Source organism: Vespa velutina, chromosome 22 (genome assembly GCF_912470025.1).
Source record: "Vespa velutina chromosome 22, iVesVel2.1, whole genome shotgun sequence".
NCBI lineage: Eukaryota > Metazoa > Arthropoda > Insecta > Hymenoptera > Vespidae > Vespa > Vespa velutina.
Window position 1 is genome coordinate 3,726,261 of NC_062209.1, and position 16,931 is coordinate 3,743,191.

Here is a 16,931-nt window from a genome sequence, read left to right on the forward strand (position 1 = left end):
TAAAAACAAATTGCAATTATCATAGTTAGTGAATTAATAGTTAAGATAATGTAATTATTTCTCTTACCTCTGTACAATTTTTTCCAGTATACTCTGGCGTACACGCACACTGATATTCACCATTATTTCCGCACTCACACGTCCCTCCATTTTGGCAGTGATCCTGTTAAATAAAACAAATGGATATCATAATTGATACGAAAACGACTGTGAGAGTTCATGTGAATGATTAAATATTTACTTCTCTACAAGGGTCACCCATTCTGCAGTTATATCCACAGTATCCAGGATTACAAATACATTGATAAGTACCAAGCAAGTTTTCACACTTCCCGTATCCACAGTCAGTCAACGGATTTTGACATTCATCCACGTCTATAGAACAATCTGGTCCTGTATAACCGGTGTCTAAGCAATCGCAGGTATATTCGTTCACTTTGTCGTAACATTTACCGTCATTTTTACACGGCACGTTACCATCCGCGTCTGGTGCACAATCGTCTATATTTATTTCACAGTAAAGTCCCGTGTAACCAACCAGGCACATACATTGAGGGGCCTAGGAAAAAAAAAGAAAAATAATCATTGAAAGATCAAGAATTTCTCAATTACATCTCTCTTAATATTAAGGCAAATTGATAAGAAATCTGTCTGGTTTTAATAAATTCAGTAAATCTTACCTTAATCACAAAAGAAAGTAAACTTTCTTTTTTATGTATTAAGATATTCGAATGATTTTTTTATTAGAAATTGAAAAGAATATCATCGTGACTACGGATTTTAATGTTTAATACCTGACGTAAGAGGTCACAGGTGCCGCCGTTTTGACACTTTTGAACTTGACAATAGGGTAAGTCGCATTGAGTGCCCTCGAAACCAGTCATACAAGTACAAGTGTAATTATCTCCTGTCTTTGAATTTACAATGTCCGTACATGTGGAACCGTTTTTGCAAGGTTCGCTTTGACACGTAATCAGTCGAAAATTTTCGCAGAGCTCGCCGACAAACTGATCGGGACATTCGCAACGAAAAGATCCAGGTTTATTAACGCAAACACCATCATGCTGGCACGGACTAAGAGTCACACACTCGTTAATATCGCTGTCGCATCTAAAAGAAGAAGAAAAAAAAAAAAAAAAAAAAAAAAAAAAGATAAGATCTAGATAAGTTAAGAAAACCTCACAAGATTCGTAATCTTTCGCAACGTTATCAAAAACTATTATCACATCGTTGCAGTATTCTTCTTTTTTCTGTTATTTTTTTGTTCCTTTCTTTTCTTTTCATACAAAGAAATTAATTTTATAGCAAATATTTAATTGGCGCAAACAATTTCTATCTTACATATACTTACAGCCGTCCCTGCCAGCCACTGTTACAAATGCAGGTATAAGTAGCAATACCATCGACGCAAGTCGCATTATTTTGGCATTTATTGTCGATACACTCGTCGATATTGACAGAACAATCATCTTCGGCATAGCCCGCTGGACAATCGCATACGTAGCTATTGGTTTTGTTACGACAATGACCATCATTCATACAATCAATATCGAAGCATAATTGGCAACCGATATTGTTACTCGAGTTATGATTTTGTAGAGATAGATATTCGAATGGTGTAAAGTTGGCATTTTGATATACCTCTTCGTAAGTAAAATAATGCAATAACATGCTGCCGATTCTTACTTCACCGAGGCAACCTTTAAATACTTCTCCTGAGAAGATAAGTAATGATGAAACATTAGTATTTATATATATATATATATATATATATATATATATACACATATTTCAAATCAAATATGATCTAAGAGAAAAAAGTTTTATACCTGATACCATGTGATGGGGTGGCGTAGTAGTAGTCAGAACGTAATCGCTGAGATCAACAGTATTTTGTTTAATGGCTTTTCTATTCGTAGCTTGATTATTATTATCGAGAGTAACGTAAGTATGTCGATTAGAGAGAGCATTGCTTAATCCACCTAGGGTGACCGTACCGGTGATCAATAATTCGTACCATAGTGCAAAGTTGAAATTCGGACTAACTTGGGGCGCGTTTTCGTCGTTCGTATTTGCATAAGTGCACTCCATGGAATTGTTATTTAGTCGTAGTATTATGGACGTCCAGTTTCCGTCGGGTTCGCTCTTACCGAAACTGAGGATACCACGATTCTGATCATCTAGTCGCCAGGAAACTGTGATTTCGTCTTTGTAAACGGACACGGTAAAATGTTGATCACCTACGCGAGGCGCCATGTGCATCAGAGTGCCGCCAGTATTCGATCGATACGTTATTCGGATAGTATCGATAGTAGTATCGGACTCATTTCTTTCTTCCATTTCCATTTGATCGTAAACGTAAGTGAACGACGTACCGACGCCATCGAATGTCGCATTAGCGATACATTCATAACCATCGTCGAGATTCTGACATTTAGAACCAGCCGGACAGTCTTGGAGTTGGCAAAATTCCATTTCTTGACAAGTTTTGCCGGTATAACCTCGTGGACACTGACACCAGAAATCATTCCACGTAACGTGGCAGGTACCGCTGTGGTTACAGGGATTACTTATACACACGTTGTCGGATAATACGCCTTCCAAAACTTTGTCATGGTCGAAGGTTACGTTGCCAAATTGCGTCGGTGTCGGTATATCTTTTGCCTTTATGTAATGATGATAAAGTTAATTGAACGATTCATTAAATTTTTGCTAAGATTCATTAGGATACATCATCGTAATATTATACCTTCAAAGGGAAGAATTCGACGACCATTATCTCGTTGCCATTAGATATCTGTACGTCCTGTATTATTCCTTTGAAATTTATTTGCGGGACTTGTTGAATTTCCATTTGGCGACTATCGACTTGTCGTATATATCTCGATGCTTGCGGTAAACCGCCCAAATAAAGTACAGTAACGTTTAATTGTCCTGAAGTGCTAATGGTTTTGCGAAAGTATTCGGTACCGTTAATTTTCACTTGCACCAACGTTACATTCCTGATAACTTGTATCAGATGGTTGTTTCCGTCGTTTAATTTAACACCACCTACCGTATACGCCTCGGTACCATTAAATTGAATTCTAACGAGTAATTCTCCTCCTTCTAATTGTGCCGCGATATACGTCTTGTCCTGAGACTTTGAGTCCATTTGTGGAGCCGGTTCAGATCCTAAATAGAATATGTCGCCTCTATCCTGTCTCGTCCGTATAAACATTGAAATATCTACGATCGATCTAACCGCTTTCCTCGCCATATCAGATACTTTAACCGTGACGTAACCATTAGTGATGTTCTCAAAACCAAATGTGGCAGCCGTCATATTGTATTGACACGTGTGACCTAAATACGGTCGTTCGCACTTGCAAGAGAAATCCCGCCAACCGTCGGTACAATGGCCTCCATTTTTACAAGGATTCGGTGAACATTGTGCTTCACGTGGACACCCAGGCTCGATACCTTCCATATAGACCGTCTTAGATGTTGTCCCTGAATATACCTAAAATTAAATGATCTGGTTAAATTTTGAACATAAATATTGATCATAGATATTGTTGTCGTTATTGTCGTTTGATGAATTGAATGAAAGTAAGCACCCATTCTCCATTAATAACGACGTCCTCGGTACAGCCTATAAAGAAAGATGGGCCATGCGTAAGTCTTCGGAGATAGTTAGTTGTACCACCGACGTACGTCATCGGGAAAGATGTGTGATTGGAGTTAGATCCTTCGTTGAGACTGATGGGATATATCGTTTGTTCTTCGTTAGCCGATAAAACCAAATGTGTGGTATTGATAGCTACGAAAACTTTTTGCCAGGAAGAATCATTTAATCCGCTACCAATGAAGACGCCTTCCCACTTATTCAAAAGGCTCGAATGTAGATTGAGTTTGCCATTGACGAGTTCAAGAATGTAAAACGTTAAACCCTTTCCAATGGCCAACAAACCGTTTGGTAGCGTAGTTCGAAAACGAAATTGAATATCGTATCCTTCCTCGCGAGTTGTGTTCACAAGAACGTATGAACTGCCGCTCAATGACATGGTGGTCACCTGGAAAACAATTAAAAAATTAAAAATCTATGGTTTTTTTTCTTTCTCGGTTTAAGATAAAGGCCCCAAGCGCTTTACGTACGTACCTTTCTCTTTTTGAGAAAACATTGTGAAACAAGTTTGAATAACTTGCATTAATAATGTGCTCATTAACTACTATCTATTGTAATATATCGGTAATCGTACGAACAAAATAATCTATGGCTTTTAAATAAGTATAATGTTTATAACGATCAGTAAAAGTTCATTCAGTATGATTGATAAAATAATATCTCGTAAAAGATTCTATAAAAAACTGATTTTAACTCTTAAAATGAGGATCGATATATTTTCATTCAATTGTTCCGTCCGTACGCGTATCAAATTAATTGACATTTTTCGACAAATGAGCAATAAGGTACTTACATAATTACATATTTCACCGTGGAAACCGTTTGGACAGGTGCAATTGAATTTGTGAATTTTTTCATCGATTAGATATGGCCAACAGGTACCACCGTTCTGACAGGCATTACCCAAACAGCCTGTTAATTCAACGGAGCAATTCTTTCCGCCGTATTCGGGTTCGCAAGTGCAAAAATAGTCAGCTCTACCATCGGTACATACACCGTGGACGCAAGGGGTGTATCTTTTGCATTCGTCGATGTCATGCTGGCAATGATCACCCTCGTAACCTTCGTCACATTCACAAGTGAATCCACCAATGCGATCGACGCAGCTACCAGCCTGACAAGGATTGCTCTCGCACTCGTTTATGTTCATTTCGCAATTTTTACCCGTAACTCCTTGGACGCATAAACATTCGTATCTGAAGAGAGATGAGGTAGAATTAATTGAATATAAGATCGACAATGATAGTAATAATAAGGAAGGAATCTGATAGGTATGCATTTAGTTATTACTAACCCGCTCGCGTTGGCATAACTAAAATCTTGAGTGAATATGGAAGGTAAATTAAATGCCTCGCTTTTGTACAATTCTTTATTTGATCTCTCGAGGCAAGTACCGTTAAATTGGCAGGGTGAACTTTCGCATTCGTTTATATCTATTTCACAGTTTTTGCCGGTGTAACCGGAATAACATTGGCATTTGTAGTTCTTTATATCGTCGATGCAAATGGCATCGTTGACACAAGGAGCGGATAAACAATCGTCTATGTTTTTTTCACATCTCGTACCCTCGAAACCAGTGTCGGTACAGTCACACGTATAATCATTTACACCGTCCATGCATCTACCGTAATTGTAACACGGCAGTGGTTCGCAATCGTCAATATTAATCTCGCAATTAGTTCCACGGAATCCAGGTGCGCAATTACAAGTGTAAGCTGCGACTTCGTCTATGCAGGTCGCACCATTCAAGCAAGGATCACTCTCGCATTCGTTAACATCGGTGTCGCATATCTTTCCGGCATAACCAGGTGGACATTTACATTCGAACGTATTGATTCGATCGATGCAAGTGGCGTTATTCAAACAGGGTCCGCCAAGACACTCGTCAATATCGATGTCACAATGATCACCGGAGAAGCCAGGTATGCAGAAACATTTGTAACTTCCTTCGGTGTTCAAGCATATGCCATTGTTACATAAGGAGTTACCTTGAGTCTCGCATTCATTGACGTCCTGATCACAGAATAAACCTGTAATTGAGAGAGAATCGAGCTGGATGAAGCCATGACCGAGCCAATTATAAACTTTTTTATATCTTTTGATTTAGATAGATCATCTTAAAACAAAACAAAACAAGAAGAAAAAAGAAAGAAAGAAATTGGCAATAAAAACTAAATTTCATTTTTTCCTTTTAATAATTGCTCTGTCGAAAATATTTCATTTTTATGTACACAGTTAGTTTAGATCAGTACAGTTAGTTTAGTTAACGTACCTTGAAAACCAGGATGACATTTGCATTCGAATCCGTCGTCCCCTAAATCGATGCAGGTACCATTGTTACACGGCTTTCCGGCGCAATGATAAACGATAAGGGTACAATTTGGATCTCTGTATCCTTCGCGGCATTTGCACTCATAACTGGCGATACCGTCGACGCATATCTTATCATCTGGACATATCACGTCCACGCAATCATCAACGTTTACGTCGCAAATTTTACCTTCGAATCCTCTCGGGCATTCGCAAACGAAATCTCGTCTTGATCTTGATATAAGAGTACAACTTCCATTATTTTGACACGGATTCAAGGAACAAGCATCGAATTCTCGTTCACAATTCTGGCCCATGAAATCTTTCGTACAGTTACACGTGTATTCGTTAATACGATCGATGCATGTGCCACCATTTTGGCATGGTTGAGAGAGACATTCGTCCACGTTGATCTGACAGTTCTTTCCTATTCATAAAATAAACTCATTTGTAATTGAGAATGTGACTCTATGACAACTTGTTTCCTTCGCCACAAGTTGTTTGCTAACAAGCTATTTGCATAATCTGCACTTATTTACCTTGTTGAAAAGGAAAAAGAAAGAAAAAAAAAAAAAAAAAATACCCCAAAAAAAAGGAATAGAAGCTATTTCAAATTTTAAATAATCAATTTGTGATCTGTTAAAAACCAACAAGCATACATGTAGTACATTCTGTTCAATTAATTCTTATACCAAGAAAATAATTATAGAAAAAGAAAATTTATATGAATAACAACAAAAGACAGATTAGACGAAGAAATATGAACAAATGAATGATCTAATTAATAAATTTATCAGTTAATTAAACAAAATATCATCCGATATTAATCTTTTACGTGAAACAAAGCGTCACTGATCAATGAGAACACAAAATAATGATTGTACCAGTGTAACCAGCCAAACATTGGCAGTAATAACTGTTGAGTTGATCGATGCATATACCACCATTTCGGCAAGGATCGCTAGAGCATTCATCCATGTCAATGGAACACTCTGGTCCTGTCCATCCTGGTTCGCAGGTGCAATAATAGCCTCCAGGCTATTTGGTGATAAGACAAGTAACGAAAATGAGGCAAAGAAAGCAGACAATGTATTCCATATATAAAAGCTTACACATACATATGATACATGTATTATACGCGAAGCAGAATATCGAGAAATCAAACTCACATAATCGTGGCAAGCGGAAGCCTGTTTGCAAGGTAGATTACGACATGTAATCTGTTCCTTGCACTGCGTTCCCGTCCAAAATCGTGGACATTGGCACATGATGCCAAAGACTGTTTCAATGCATGTACCACCATTGTGACATATCGTGCACCAATCCGAAACTGATGTCGAACACGTTGCACCTGATGAACGACACGTACCACGAGGTAAGGGACAACACAAGACAATTTATGGCCAGATCGTATTTTATGCATGCAAGGAGGGGGGGGGGAGAGGGTGAGAGAGAGAGAGAGGGACAAAGAAAGGAAAAAAATAAGCAACAAAAAACATGCAGTTTATATCATTCGAGCCAACGTGAATCAGAATGTATCGAAACAAATTTTTTTCTTTCAAAAATATTTTCTCTTTCGTTCAAATATCTCAAGTAATTTAGATCACTTTTATTCAAATAAAGTTAATCAAGAAGGCCGCATCCAAAATACACGGTTCAAAGTACAATGTTCATTAAGAAACATTTTTATCAGCGTTAAGTAATTTTGTTTCAATAAAAATAATCTGACTTTCAACATGGCTCATACATAGACAATATTCAACAGCAAGTTAGTTGCGTAAGAGTTATGTATATTTTAGATAAATGTAAAGATAGAGCGACTGTTAAGATGTAAGAGTGAAACATTTTAAGAGCGAACATCTATATGTATCTACGTATATAAAGTTACAATGATAACAGACACAACAAAGAAGAAAAGAAAAGAACCATTAGTGGAATTATCAGTAAAATATCATTTGCGATCGATTTATAAAGAGATATTTACTTATTAGATATCTATGTGAAATTATTTTATCCTGTGAAATTATTTTCTTCTTATAGTTGAATATTAAAAATAAAGCTCCGTTGGATCTCAAAGGATAAAATAAATATTAGTCTTACTATCTACCGATGTATTACCTTTCCATTCGGGTGTACAGGTGCAATTATATCCGTCTCTGTTACTGGTACAGGTACCGCCATTAATGCAAGGATTACTGGCACAATAGTTGATAGTACAGTTTGGTGGAATCCCCATATATCCAGGATTGCAAACGCACTGTTCTCCGTGAGAATCCCTGATGCAGATACTGTTTGATGGACATGAATCAATTTCACAGACACTTCTCGAATCACAATGACGGCCGGTGTAACTGGCTGGGCATACGCAGTGATAAGAGCCAACGTCGTCTATGCATTCGCCTCCGTTAGCACATGGATTCGACAGACATTCGTTCAGGTTCAATTCACAATTCTGACCCTCGAAACCGGCTGGACAGTGACATATATAGCCACCGTAATTATCGTAACATATGCCATTGTTAAGACACGGTTTAGCGAGGCATTCGTCGATATCTATCTGGCAATTTGATCCTTCATATCTAAGCGAACAATTTGAGAATATGTTTTTATATATTATATAATATCTTTTTCAAATGGTTACTATACCCTAATGGATATATGATAGAGCCCTATCAGCCCGAAAACATTTACCATTTACATGTTTCAGTACTTATTCATCTCTTGTTTTCTCTTTTTCTTCTTTTTAATATACTCTATCGTCGAGATAAGCACCGAACAATATTTTTTTTTAGTTATCGCAAGAAAACAGGAATGATAAAAAAGTACTTAAAAATGTATAATCGTTTTCTTTTGTAAATTGATCAAAACAAGTTGATTGACTAAAAAAGAAAAAAAAAAGTACCCTGTTCTATCGCATATGCAAGTGTAGTTATTGATCCCATCTATGCAACGACCACCGTGTTTGCAGGGATAAGACAGGCATTCGTTAATATTGGTCTCACAATTTTTCCCTGTCCATCCTGGCAAGCATTCGCATTTGTATTCGTTGTCAGTGAGTGCCAAACAAATGCCGTTATTTTTGCAAGGACTTTCCTCGCAAAGTCGTACACCCAATTGCGACTCGCAAGATGCACCTGTGTATCCGGGCTGACAGTTGCAAGTAAAGTCACCCTTTTTGTCTTCGATGCAGATTCCACCGTTTCGGCACGGACTATTCAAGCACGGTGAACCTGGAGAATCGTATTCGATATTATTTTACACAAGAATGATAATTATTATTAACTTATTAGAAATATTAATGGATATGGAGAAAGGCTAGTTTACGTGACATACGAAAGTAGTTTTCAAAGGGGATGTCAAATATTAAAAATTACATTTTATACGGGATAATATTTCCATAAGCTAGAAAGCGAATTATTATGAAAGCAAATAATATTGTTCTACTACGTTTTGCTACGTACATATATAATCTACATGATAATGTGTTACGTATAATATTTCAATGACGTCACTATGTACTACCACATGCACGTTTGCAGACAAAAATTCATTAAAGTTGCCTAAGAGAAGTCTCCTTTGAATTCCTATAAAATTCCTATCATACATTTGTTCAAGGATAGAATATGCATGCTTTAATACGAAGGTCAACGCTTCTCGGTTCAAAAAAAGATGAAATGTAATGTAATGAAATGTAACATGTTTATGATCGAAGAAATGCAAATTCCTTGCGGTTTCTAGTGTTTTTTTTTCTTTTTTTTCTCTTTTTTTTTTCAACTCGTTTCCATTAGCGTAGAAAAATTCTTATGACATATGTGGTATTATCGTGATCTACCATTATCGATTTGACAGTTGTTGCCGGAATATCGCGCGTAACAGTGACACTCGTAACGGTCCTGCCGTGACACGCATTTACCATGCATCATGCATGGTTCGTTGCGGCAGACATCCATGGTGGAAGCTGTAGCCGATGCTATGCCACTTCCAAGGCCATTTGGACCACCTGAAAGTTGTACAAAAGAAAATCTACGATACAATCTACACGATGCACTATATACGAAAACGTTGTGCGTTTAAGGAATAAAAAACAAGGAAAGATAAGTGCGTCAATAAAATATCTACGTTTTGCTAATTGTATTTGTACTTAAGTTATAATACTTAAAAGATAACAAAGGATAACAGCGGTTGTTCGATTTTTTACGATTACATAAGAAGGAAAAAAAAGAAAAAGAAAAAAAAAAAAAATAAGAAAAAAAAGACACTCCTTTAATTTCTTAACTCGGTTGAATTATTGAACTATAAAGAGAAACATTTGAAGAGTCATCATAGATAATTAATATTCTCTCAACGATTGATTTTCTTAAGGAAAATTTCTTTTAGATCTATTATCTAGAAAATATTCATTTATACGTTTGTAAACTTGATCTAACAACATTGAACTATGGTAAGTTAATCGTAAGAATTCTATTAGATTGAATTCGATCAACTATTTTTAAAATACCTAACGCAAAGTACTGACATACTAACCAGTTCTTATATAATACGGATTGAAAATTACCAACCATTCCTAATAAACAAGTGTATGGAAACTGTATACCAACGATAGGACATTTGATTTCATCATTCTTCTTTATGTTAACAACATTTTATATCCTAACTTTATATTTACTTTTCTACGTTTCTAAATTCTTTTAACTACGTATTTATTTCTTATACATAAAACTCCTTCCTGACAATATTTTTTCCAACGTATGACGTTACTTACATCCTCTGTTGTCCGAAGGACAAGGCCCGAATACAGCTCCATTGTTGATAGATTCGTTAAAAAGTATACCAGGACCCTGAAGAATGCATCCTCGAAAACTTTCACCGACTATCAGCGAATCGTTAACGTTGTAATCCGGCAGAGTTAAAATTGCAGCATTGTATGTGGCATTTGCGATAACCTGCAAACCAAATAACGTTAATTAACAATGACGTTTGTGAAATTTTGACAAATGAGCAGCTTCATGTTACAATGATCTCATCATATAAACAGAAATACTTATCTATATCTTTTTCGAAATTTCAATAATTTTCGAAATATCAATTACAAACGCTCGTGAAATATATTAGAATGAAATTCATATCCTCTCAACTCTCTGGTAGAAAAAAAAAAAAAAAAAAAAAAAAAAAAGAAAAAAAAAAGAAAAAAGCAAGTATGGAATCTACATGGAAAATACGTATCTGAGTAGGACATTGTTCAGTGAATAGTAAAAATTAGCCGTGGTACGAATAAATGTCGACGGAATTTGTAGAAAATAAATCGTTGCGTTTGATTTCATCGTATTGCAAATTATTATACGCTCTTTTACGAATTATTAAGTTGCTTTCACGTATGCACGTCGCGCAATTACATTCTTATATCTTATAACGTTATTGTATAAAGGTAGGTAAACGTATGTTTACCTGCGTATGACCAGCTGTACTCAAAGTAAGATTTCCAAGTCTGAAGAAGAGATTGACATTATGCCAGGCATTGTTTAGTAATCTAGCGTTGAGTCTTGCTTCGTGGACTTGCTGATCTACGATTGCAACGAAGAGAAGTCCATCGTGCGTGACCTCGAGACTTATGGAGTCGTCTTTGTACCTTTGAACAAAGAGCCTCCCACCTTCGCAGGTTCGAAAACTCAAGCCACTATGCCTGTGCACGGACACGAAGGAATTTAACTTCAGAAAAGCTGATCCATTGAAATATGCCTCCCGTGGATGATCTTCGGCATCCTTCCGACGTACGTCCTGTGGTGCTTCGTGTGTGATCGCCAATAGGCTGGTCAATACTGCAAAGAATACATATTATGTAATGTCAACAAACTACTGAATAAGACGTTCAAACGTTACATTAGAAACACGAACGAAGTTAATTATAGAATAGGTGATATTTTACCGATATTTACATTATCATAATCGTTCAAATAAAAGAGTTTTGGTAAAATTCTATTTAAATATCAAAATGAATAACAAATAAAAATTACTATTTTTATTCATTCAACATTAAAATTATAATCTTCGTTTAAGTAAAACTTTTCTTATATTATTCACTTATTAATTTTGCAAATAAAAAATATTTTCTTATTTAGATTAAAGGGAAAAACGAATACTGAGTAACAATACATTTGTTTGATTAATAAAAAGAAGGCACTCGTAAGATGAGACAATTGATGATTATTAAATTTATAAATTCTATTTAATCTAATAAATACGTATGTATATGTATGTATATATATATATATATATATAAATATATGCATAAATATATATATAAATATATGCATTCTAATTATAATCGTTGAAAAAGAAATTCATTTTAGTCGAACGTAGCTGTGGGCTGTTCGACGCAAAAGAAAAGAAAATTCAATGAGAATGCTCGTCATATATTTAAATAGTCGTTAGATAAAAACATACATACAAGTGTGGAAAAATCAATAAAAAAAGAAGTTATAGCTTGGTGGGGAGGAAAGCAATGTAAGTACATATACTCCGTTTGGCTAGGTACATACATACACATATATGTATTAGATTTACTGACGTAACGGGTCTTCTGCAATGACCGATAGATGCACACACAGACATATGTAGGTATATGGACGCACGCACGAACGTCGAAGATCGTTGTCTTCGAGGTGCGAGCCTTACGATATTCCGCATAGAGAACGTTTGAGTCACGCTATCGAGATAAATGATAACAAAATGGAAGTCCAAAAGGAACCTATAACTAAAACCGGTTATAATGCACCTTTGTGTAAGAACGATGTTGAAATAATATTAATTTCCTATTGCAAATTGATAAAACGATATTATTGCCTTTATAACAAAAATTATTAAAAAGAGAATTTATTAATTGATCATCTCTAATCGTCTGAATTATTATTATCTTCGAAATTTATTTCCTTTCTAATTGGTCTGCAATTAATTCCTTCGTTACTATCGACATCGTGTGGTTTATTATATTTTTGAATATATGCTTCAAATCTCGTTAGAAGGATATTCATTAGACCATGCAGATTGTATATCGTAATATCTAATATAAAAAGATATAACGTTGCACTAGTGATCATTGAAAATGAGATATAATTAATTGTTCGTTACTCTGGTACGTTTCATTTTCATACAATGAACGAATTCGTTAAGATGAAATCAGATTGTGTTATCCTAAAGCATAATTATTTGATGTAAGATATAATTGAAAAATAAAAATATGTATATATATATATATATATATATATATATATATATATGTATTTAAGTATATTTGTTAAAAGGTAAAAGATAGACATGAGTCATCGAGTCCGAAGACACGTCGAAAACGGCGTTCCGTAATCATGATTCATAACGTGTGAGCGTTTGAGTTTCCGTATCCTTTTCGCATGAGCGCACGCGATACGTTCAAGGATGGTCATGAGAGGAACGACATCACCTGTCTAGCATACAAAAAATTAACAGGTAGAAACAATAAGACGTCTTGATGCGTACATATGTATAACAATGTGTGTGTAAGTATGTATATGTATGGTCTAAACGTTCACTGTTCTCCTTATAATGTTCTCTCCCATCTGTTTCTTTCTCTTTCCCTCTTTTTTTCTCTTCCCTACTCCTCCTTTTTACGTATCTATCAATGATTTACCGATTCCTTTGCGAGAATGTAGAAAAAAAAACGGCGAATGAACACAAATGTTGTAAATTAATACATGTTCCTTAAAGATGGAAATGATGATAAATTGTGTCCTTGAATATCTCGACTCGACTTACTAAGAAAACAATTTAAGTGGCACGATATTTCTTCTTCTTTCCTGTTTTTCTATTTCTTTTCTCTTTTGTTTTTTTTTCCTTAATGTATTTAAACAAAGATAAGCTTCTTTAAATATTATACTACATACGGGATTAAACTTTTAACACGTTAGGACTTATTTTATTTTAATTCGAACAAATTGATCGATGTATTGAATAATAGTGTCAAGAAAATTTATGATAGATAAGATGATGACTACGGAGCTATGTGAATTACAATCATGTATGTTGATTCTTTAATAAATTATACGAGACAAAAAAAATATTTGAAGTCCATTGATGGATTTTGTGATCAGGCTCGTTTTGTATATAAAAGGATGTTATGGAAAATTGTTTCATTGGGTATGATGCTTTAACAAAAAAAAGAAAAAAAAATATGACGTTTCGAAATCCGATAAAAAGTCATTTTGCTATTTGAACTGCGGTTCATTTAATAAGTATTATTTATTCAAGTCCTTTGAAAATTGTCAAGTTTGACGTTTAAAAAGATCACGAAGAAAACACTTAATCGATGATATTCCATTTCCAGTCATTGCAATATAGTACTCGAACGGTAATCTTTTGCTTCGAAAAGATTCAAGATACTTAAAAGTAACAATGGACCATAAGTGAGACGACATGGCTCGGAGTCGACAGAAGCATCGAAGTCTCCATCATAACGAAGCGTAAACACTAGAAATTTTTACCGCGGAGAAATTGCCTCTGGTTTATGGCATATAAAATGAAACGATTGATCGTGCCTTATACAAAGAAATAGAAAGTTTTGACAAAAGAAAATACTGAGAATATTCTATAAAAACAAATAAAAACTTGAGACAAACTTATCTATATATATATATATATATATATATATATATATATATATATATATTTTCATCTTATTTCTTGTTTTCTCGCTTGTTATTATTTTTTTTTTAAATCGATGAATTTTCGTTTTCTTGTTTTTGTAACTATTAATATTTATTCACGAATTCCTTACGATTTCTTTTTTTATCACTTTGGAAGGTATGCAAAAATGGCTCATTGGTATGTATGTGGTACATACTTGCATATGTACGTAACTAATAACGCAATAGGTGTGAGAGAAACGCCCTCGTGCCAGTATTCGGGATTTATGGATGTTACGATCGTCAGGTTTTCCCACGTACGAATGCGAGCTTCTATATACATGAGATTACGAAAGGTTTGTACATTCGTGACAACTTCATAAACAATGTATACATACGTTGAAAAGTCATCCAATTTTATTGTCAATCACGAGTAAATTTGTCGTTCATGATCCATCGTTCGACATAAATGGATTAGTTAGCGATTTGTGCTGTTGTTATTATTATTATATCATCTATCACTTATAAACTTTTATTATTTATTTTTTATAAAATTGATAATAAATATAAAAAAATAATTATTTTTTGATATTTGACGGTACATAATTAATTCGAAAAAGAGATAGAACATTTGTACGTATAATTTGTTTTTGTTAACTAACCATGGGGAATCACAAGAAATTAATTTGATATGAACAATATTTTATTAAAAACAAGATATCTATGCATTTTGACATAAGAAATTTGAGATAAGTCACTTTCACAACAAACATAGATTTATTTTATTATATAGCTGATTGTTAATGATTGAAAAGATTTTATTAAATATAGAAACGTAAGCACACGTAAGAAAATATTAAGTTTATTTAGCAATCTCTTTGTGATAATGCCGATAGAGTCTATCCTGAAGCATATTATTACGAATTTAATAAGAAAAATTTTCATCTTTCTTGAGATCCCGTGGTAAAAGACTTCCTTGAATTTCACCTTCCGGGCTACGCCCCTATTTAAATGGAAGAAAATTCCTATCAGAATCTAAAGTACCGGTTCTTTGATCAGCTTATGGATCGGTGAATGGATCTTCCATTCATTTCGACAGTGGTTCTCACGAGCCTTCAATGCTTTGCCCGTAACCGCCATGAGATGTGGGGATAATATTATTATCGTCGATGGGAAAGTAGAGCCGTGATCATGAAATACAATGAACCGATGTAAATCCAATCTACTTTAGCGGTATTTTTTAAAAAGAGCAATGACCTTGAGACACATTAGATATTATAAGTCACTATATTAAATTATCATTTCTATGATATTTATTTGATCGGTACTTTTATGAATTAATGTATAAAGTATTTTGTAAAACAAATGATCAGTTTAATGATTAGTACAAATAATTATGTGTCGATATACTTGAAATACTAATCAAATGTTTAAAAATACTGACTCCGATAAAACTTTTTATTACAGGAGAAAAATTAACAAAAACATTTTGAAAGTGATTGTAATATCTTCGCATGTTATATCAGTTTCAAATTATGATTAATATGAGTAAATACATACATGCATATATACATATATATATATATATAGATTTAGAAAATATATAAATAATATATAAATATATTAAAAAAAATTCTATTCTTTTTATATAAAGTTTATAATACAAATGCGTTAGGTAATTAGATCAAATATAATCGAGAGATTATCCAATGCAATTTGATTGCATAGCAATAACGGCCGCGTTCCAAATAGTGTTCTATCGCAAGAGAAATAATACGAGGCTAAATGCGATTGTCCAATCACATGATTATTCGGTTCAGTCGCTGATCGAAAACCGCATCTCTTTAATTACTACACAGCTTCTCTCTCTCTCTCTCTCTCTCTCTCTCTCTATATATATATATATATATATATATATATATATATGTACAAGGTGTCTAATTTTAACAGATACGGCTAAATATCTCCGATTCTATTGGTTTTTTACAAGCAGAATATTTAAAATAAAAGTTAAGCTCTGTGGAAAAATTCATTGCATTTATTTCATAGAGGATGCTGTTGTTAAGAGACGAAACTCATGACAAGTTTTTTTTTTTAATGAAAATAGATATTTTAATCCTAACAAAAGTTATAGAAAATACGAATTGAGTGAACACTTACAGTATACTTCTTCATCGATATTTCATCGAGTTATAACGCTTTGAATTTTAACAAACATTGTAATCGGAATAATCCTATCAATTTTCTCCGTATAAGTCCGATAACAAATGATAAATCAATGAATTTTTTTTCTTGTTTCTTGT

At 34.3% G+C, this 16,931-nt stretch overlaps 1 protein-coding gene across 5 annotated transcripts in view; it reads right to left on the minus strand.

The window, feature by feature from the left end:
- The window catches only part of LOC124956592 (protein crumbs), a 35,416-nt gene that overhangs the window by 2,086 nt on the left and 16,399 nt on the right, over positions 1 to 16,931 (minus strand). Inside the window, exons 2-18 of one of the 5 annotated variants that reach the window (XM_047512591.1) lie at positions 11,423 to 11,793; positions 10,740 to 10,920; positions 9,810 to 9,977; positions 8,880 to 9,207; positions 8,096 to 8,556; positions 7,147 to 7,328; positions 6,862 to 7,015; positions 5,940 to 6,404; positions 4,962 to 5,697; positions 4,461 to 4,863; positions 3,600 to 4,055; positions 2,750 to 3,502; positions 1,830 to 2,664; positions 1,352 to 1,715; positions 795 to 1,110; positions 242 to 559; positions 68 to 163 (exon numbers count right to left, since the gene is read on the minus strand). In XM_047512591.1, coding sequence (XP_047368547.1) covers positions 68 to 163; positions 242 to 559; positions 795 to 1,110; positions 1,352 to 1,715; positions 1,830 to 2,664; positions 2,750 to 3,502; positions 3,600 to 4,055; positions 4,461 to 4,863; positions 4,962 to 5,697; positions 5,940 to 6,404; positions 6,862 to 7,015; positions 7,147 to 7,328; positions 8,096 to 8,556; positions 8,880 to 9,207; positions 9,810 to 9,977; positions 10,740 to 10,920; positions 11,423 to 11,793 — 6,587 coding nt within the window. Of the gene's footprint in view, positions 1 to 67; positions 164 to 241; positions 560 to 680; positions 1,111 to 1,341; positions 1,716 to 1,829; positions 2,665 to 2,749; positions 3,503 to 3,599; positions 4,056 to 4,460; positions 4,864 to 4,961; positions 5,698 to 5,939; positions 6,405 to 6,861; positions 7,016 to 7,146; positions 7,329 to 8,095; positions 8,557 to 8,879; positions 9,208 to 9,809; positions 9,978 to 10,739; positions 10,921 to 11,422; positions 11,794 to 16,931 lie in introns of those variants that run through there. The other 4 variants (XM_047512592.1, XR_007103304.1, XM_047512593.1 and 1 more) reach the window with 4 other exon arrangements.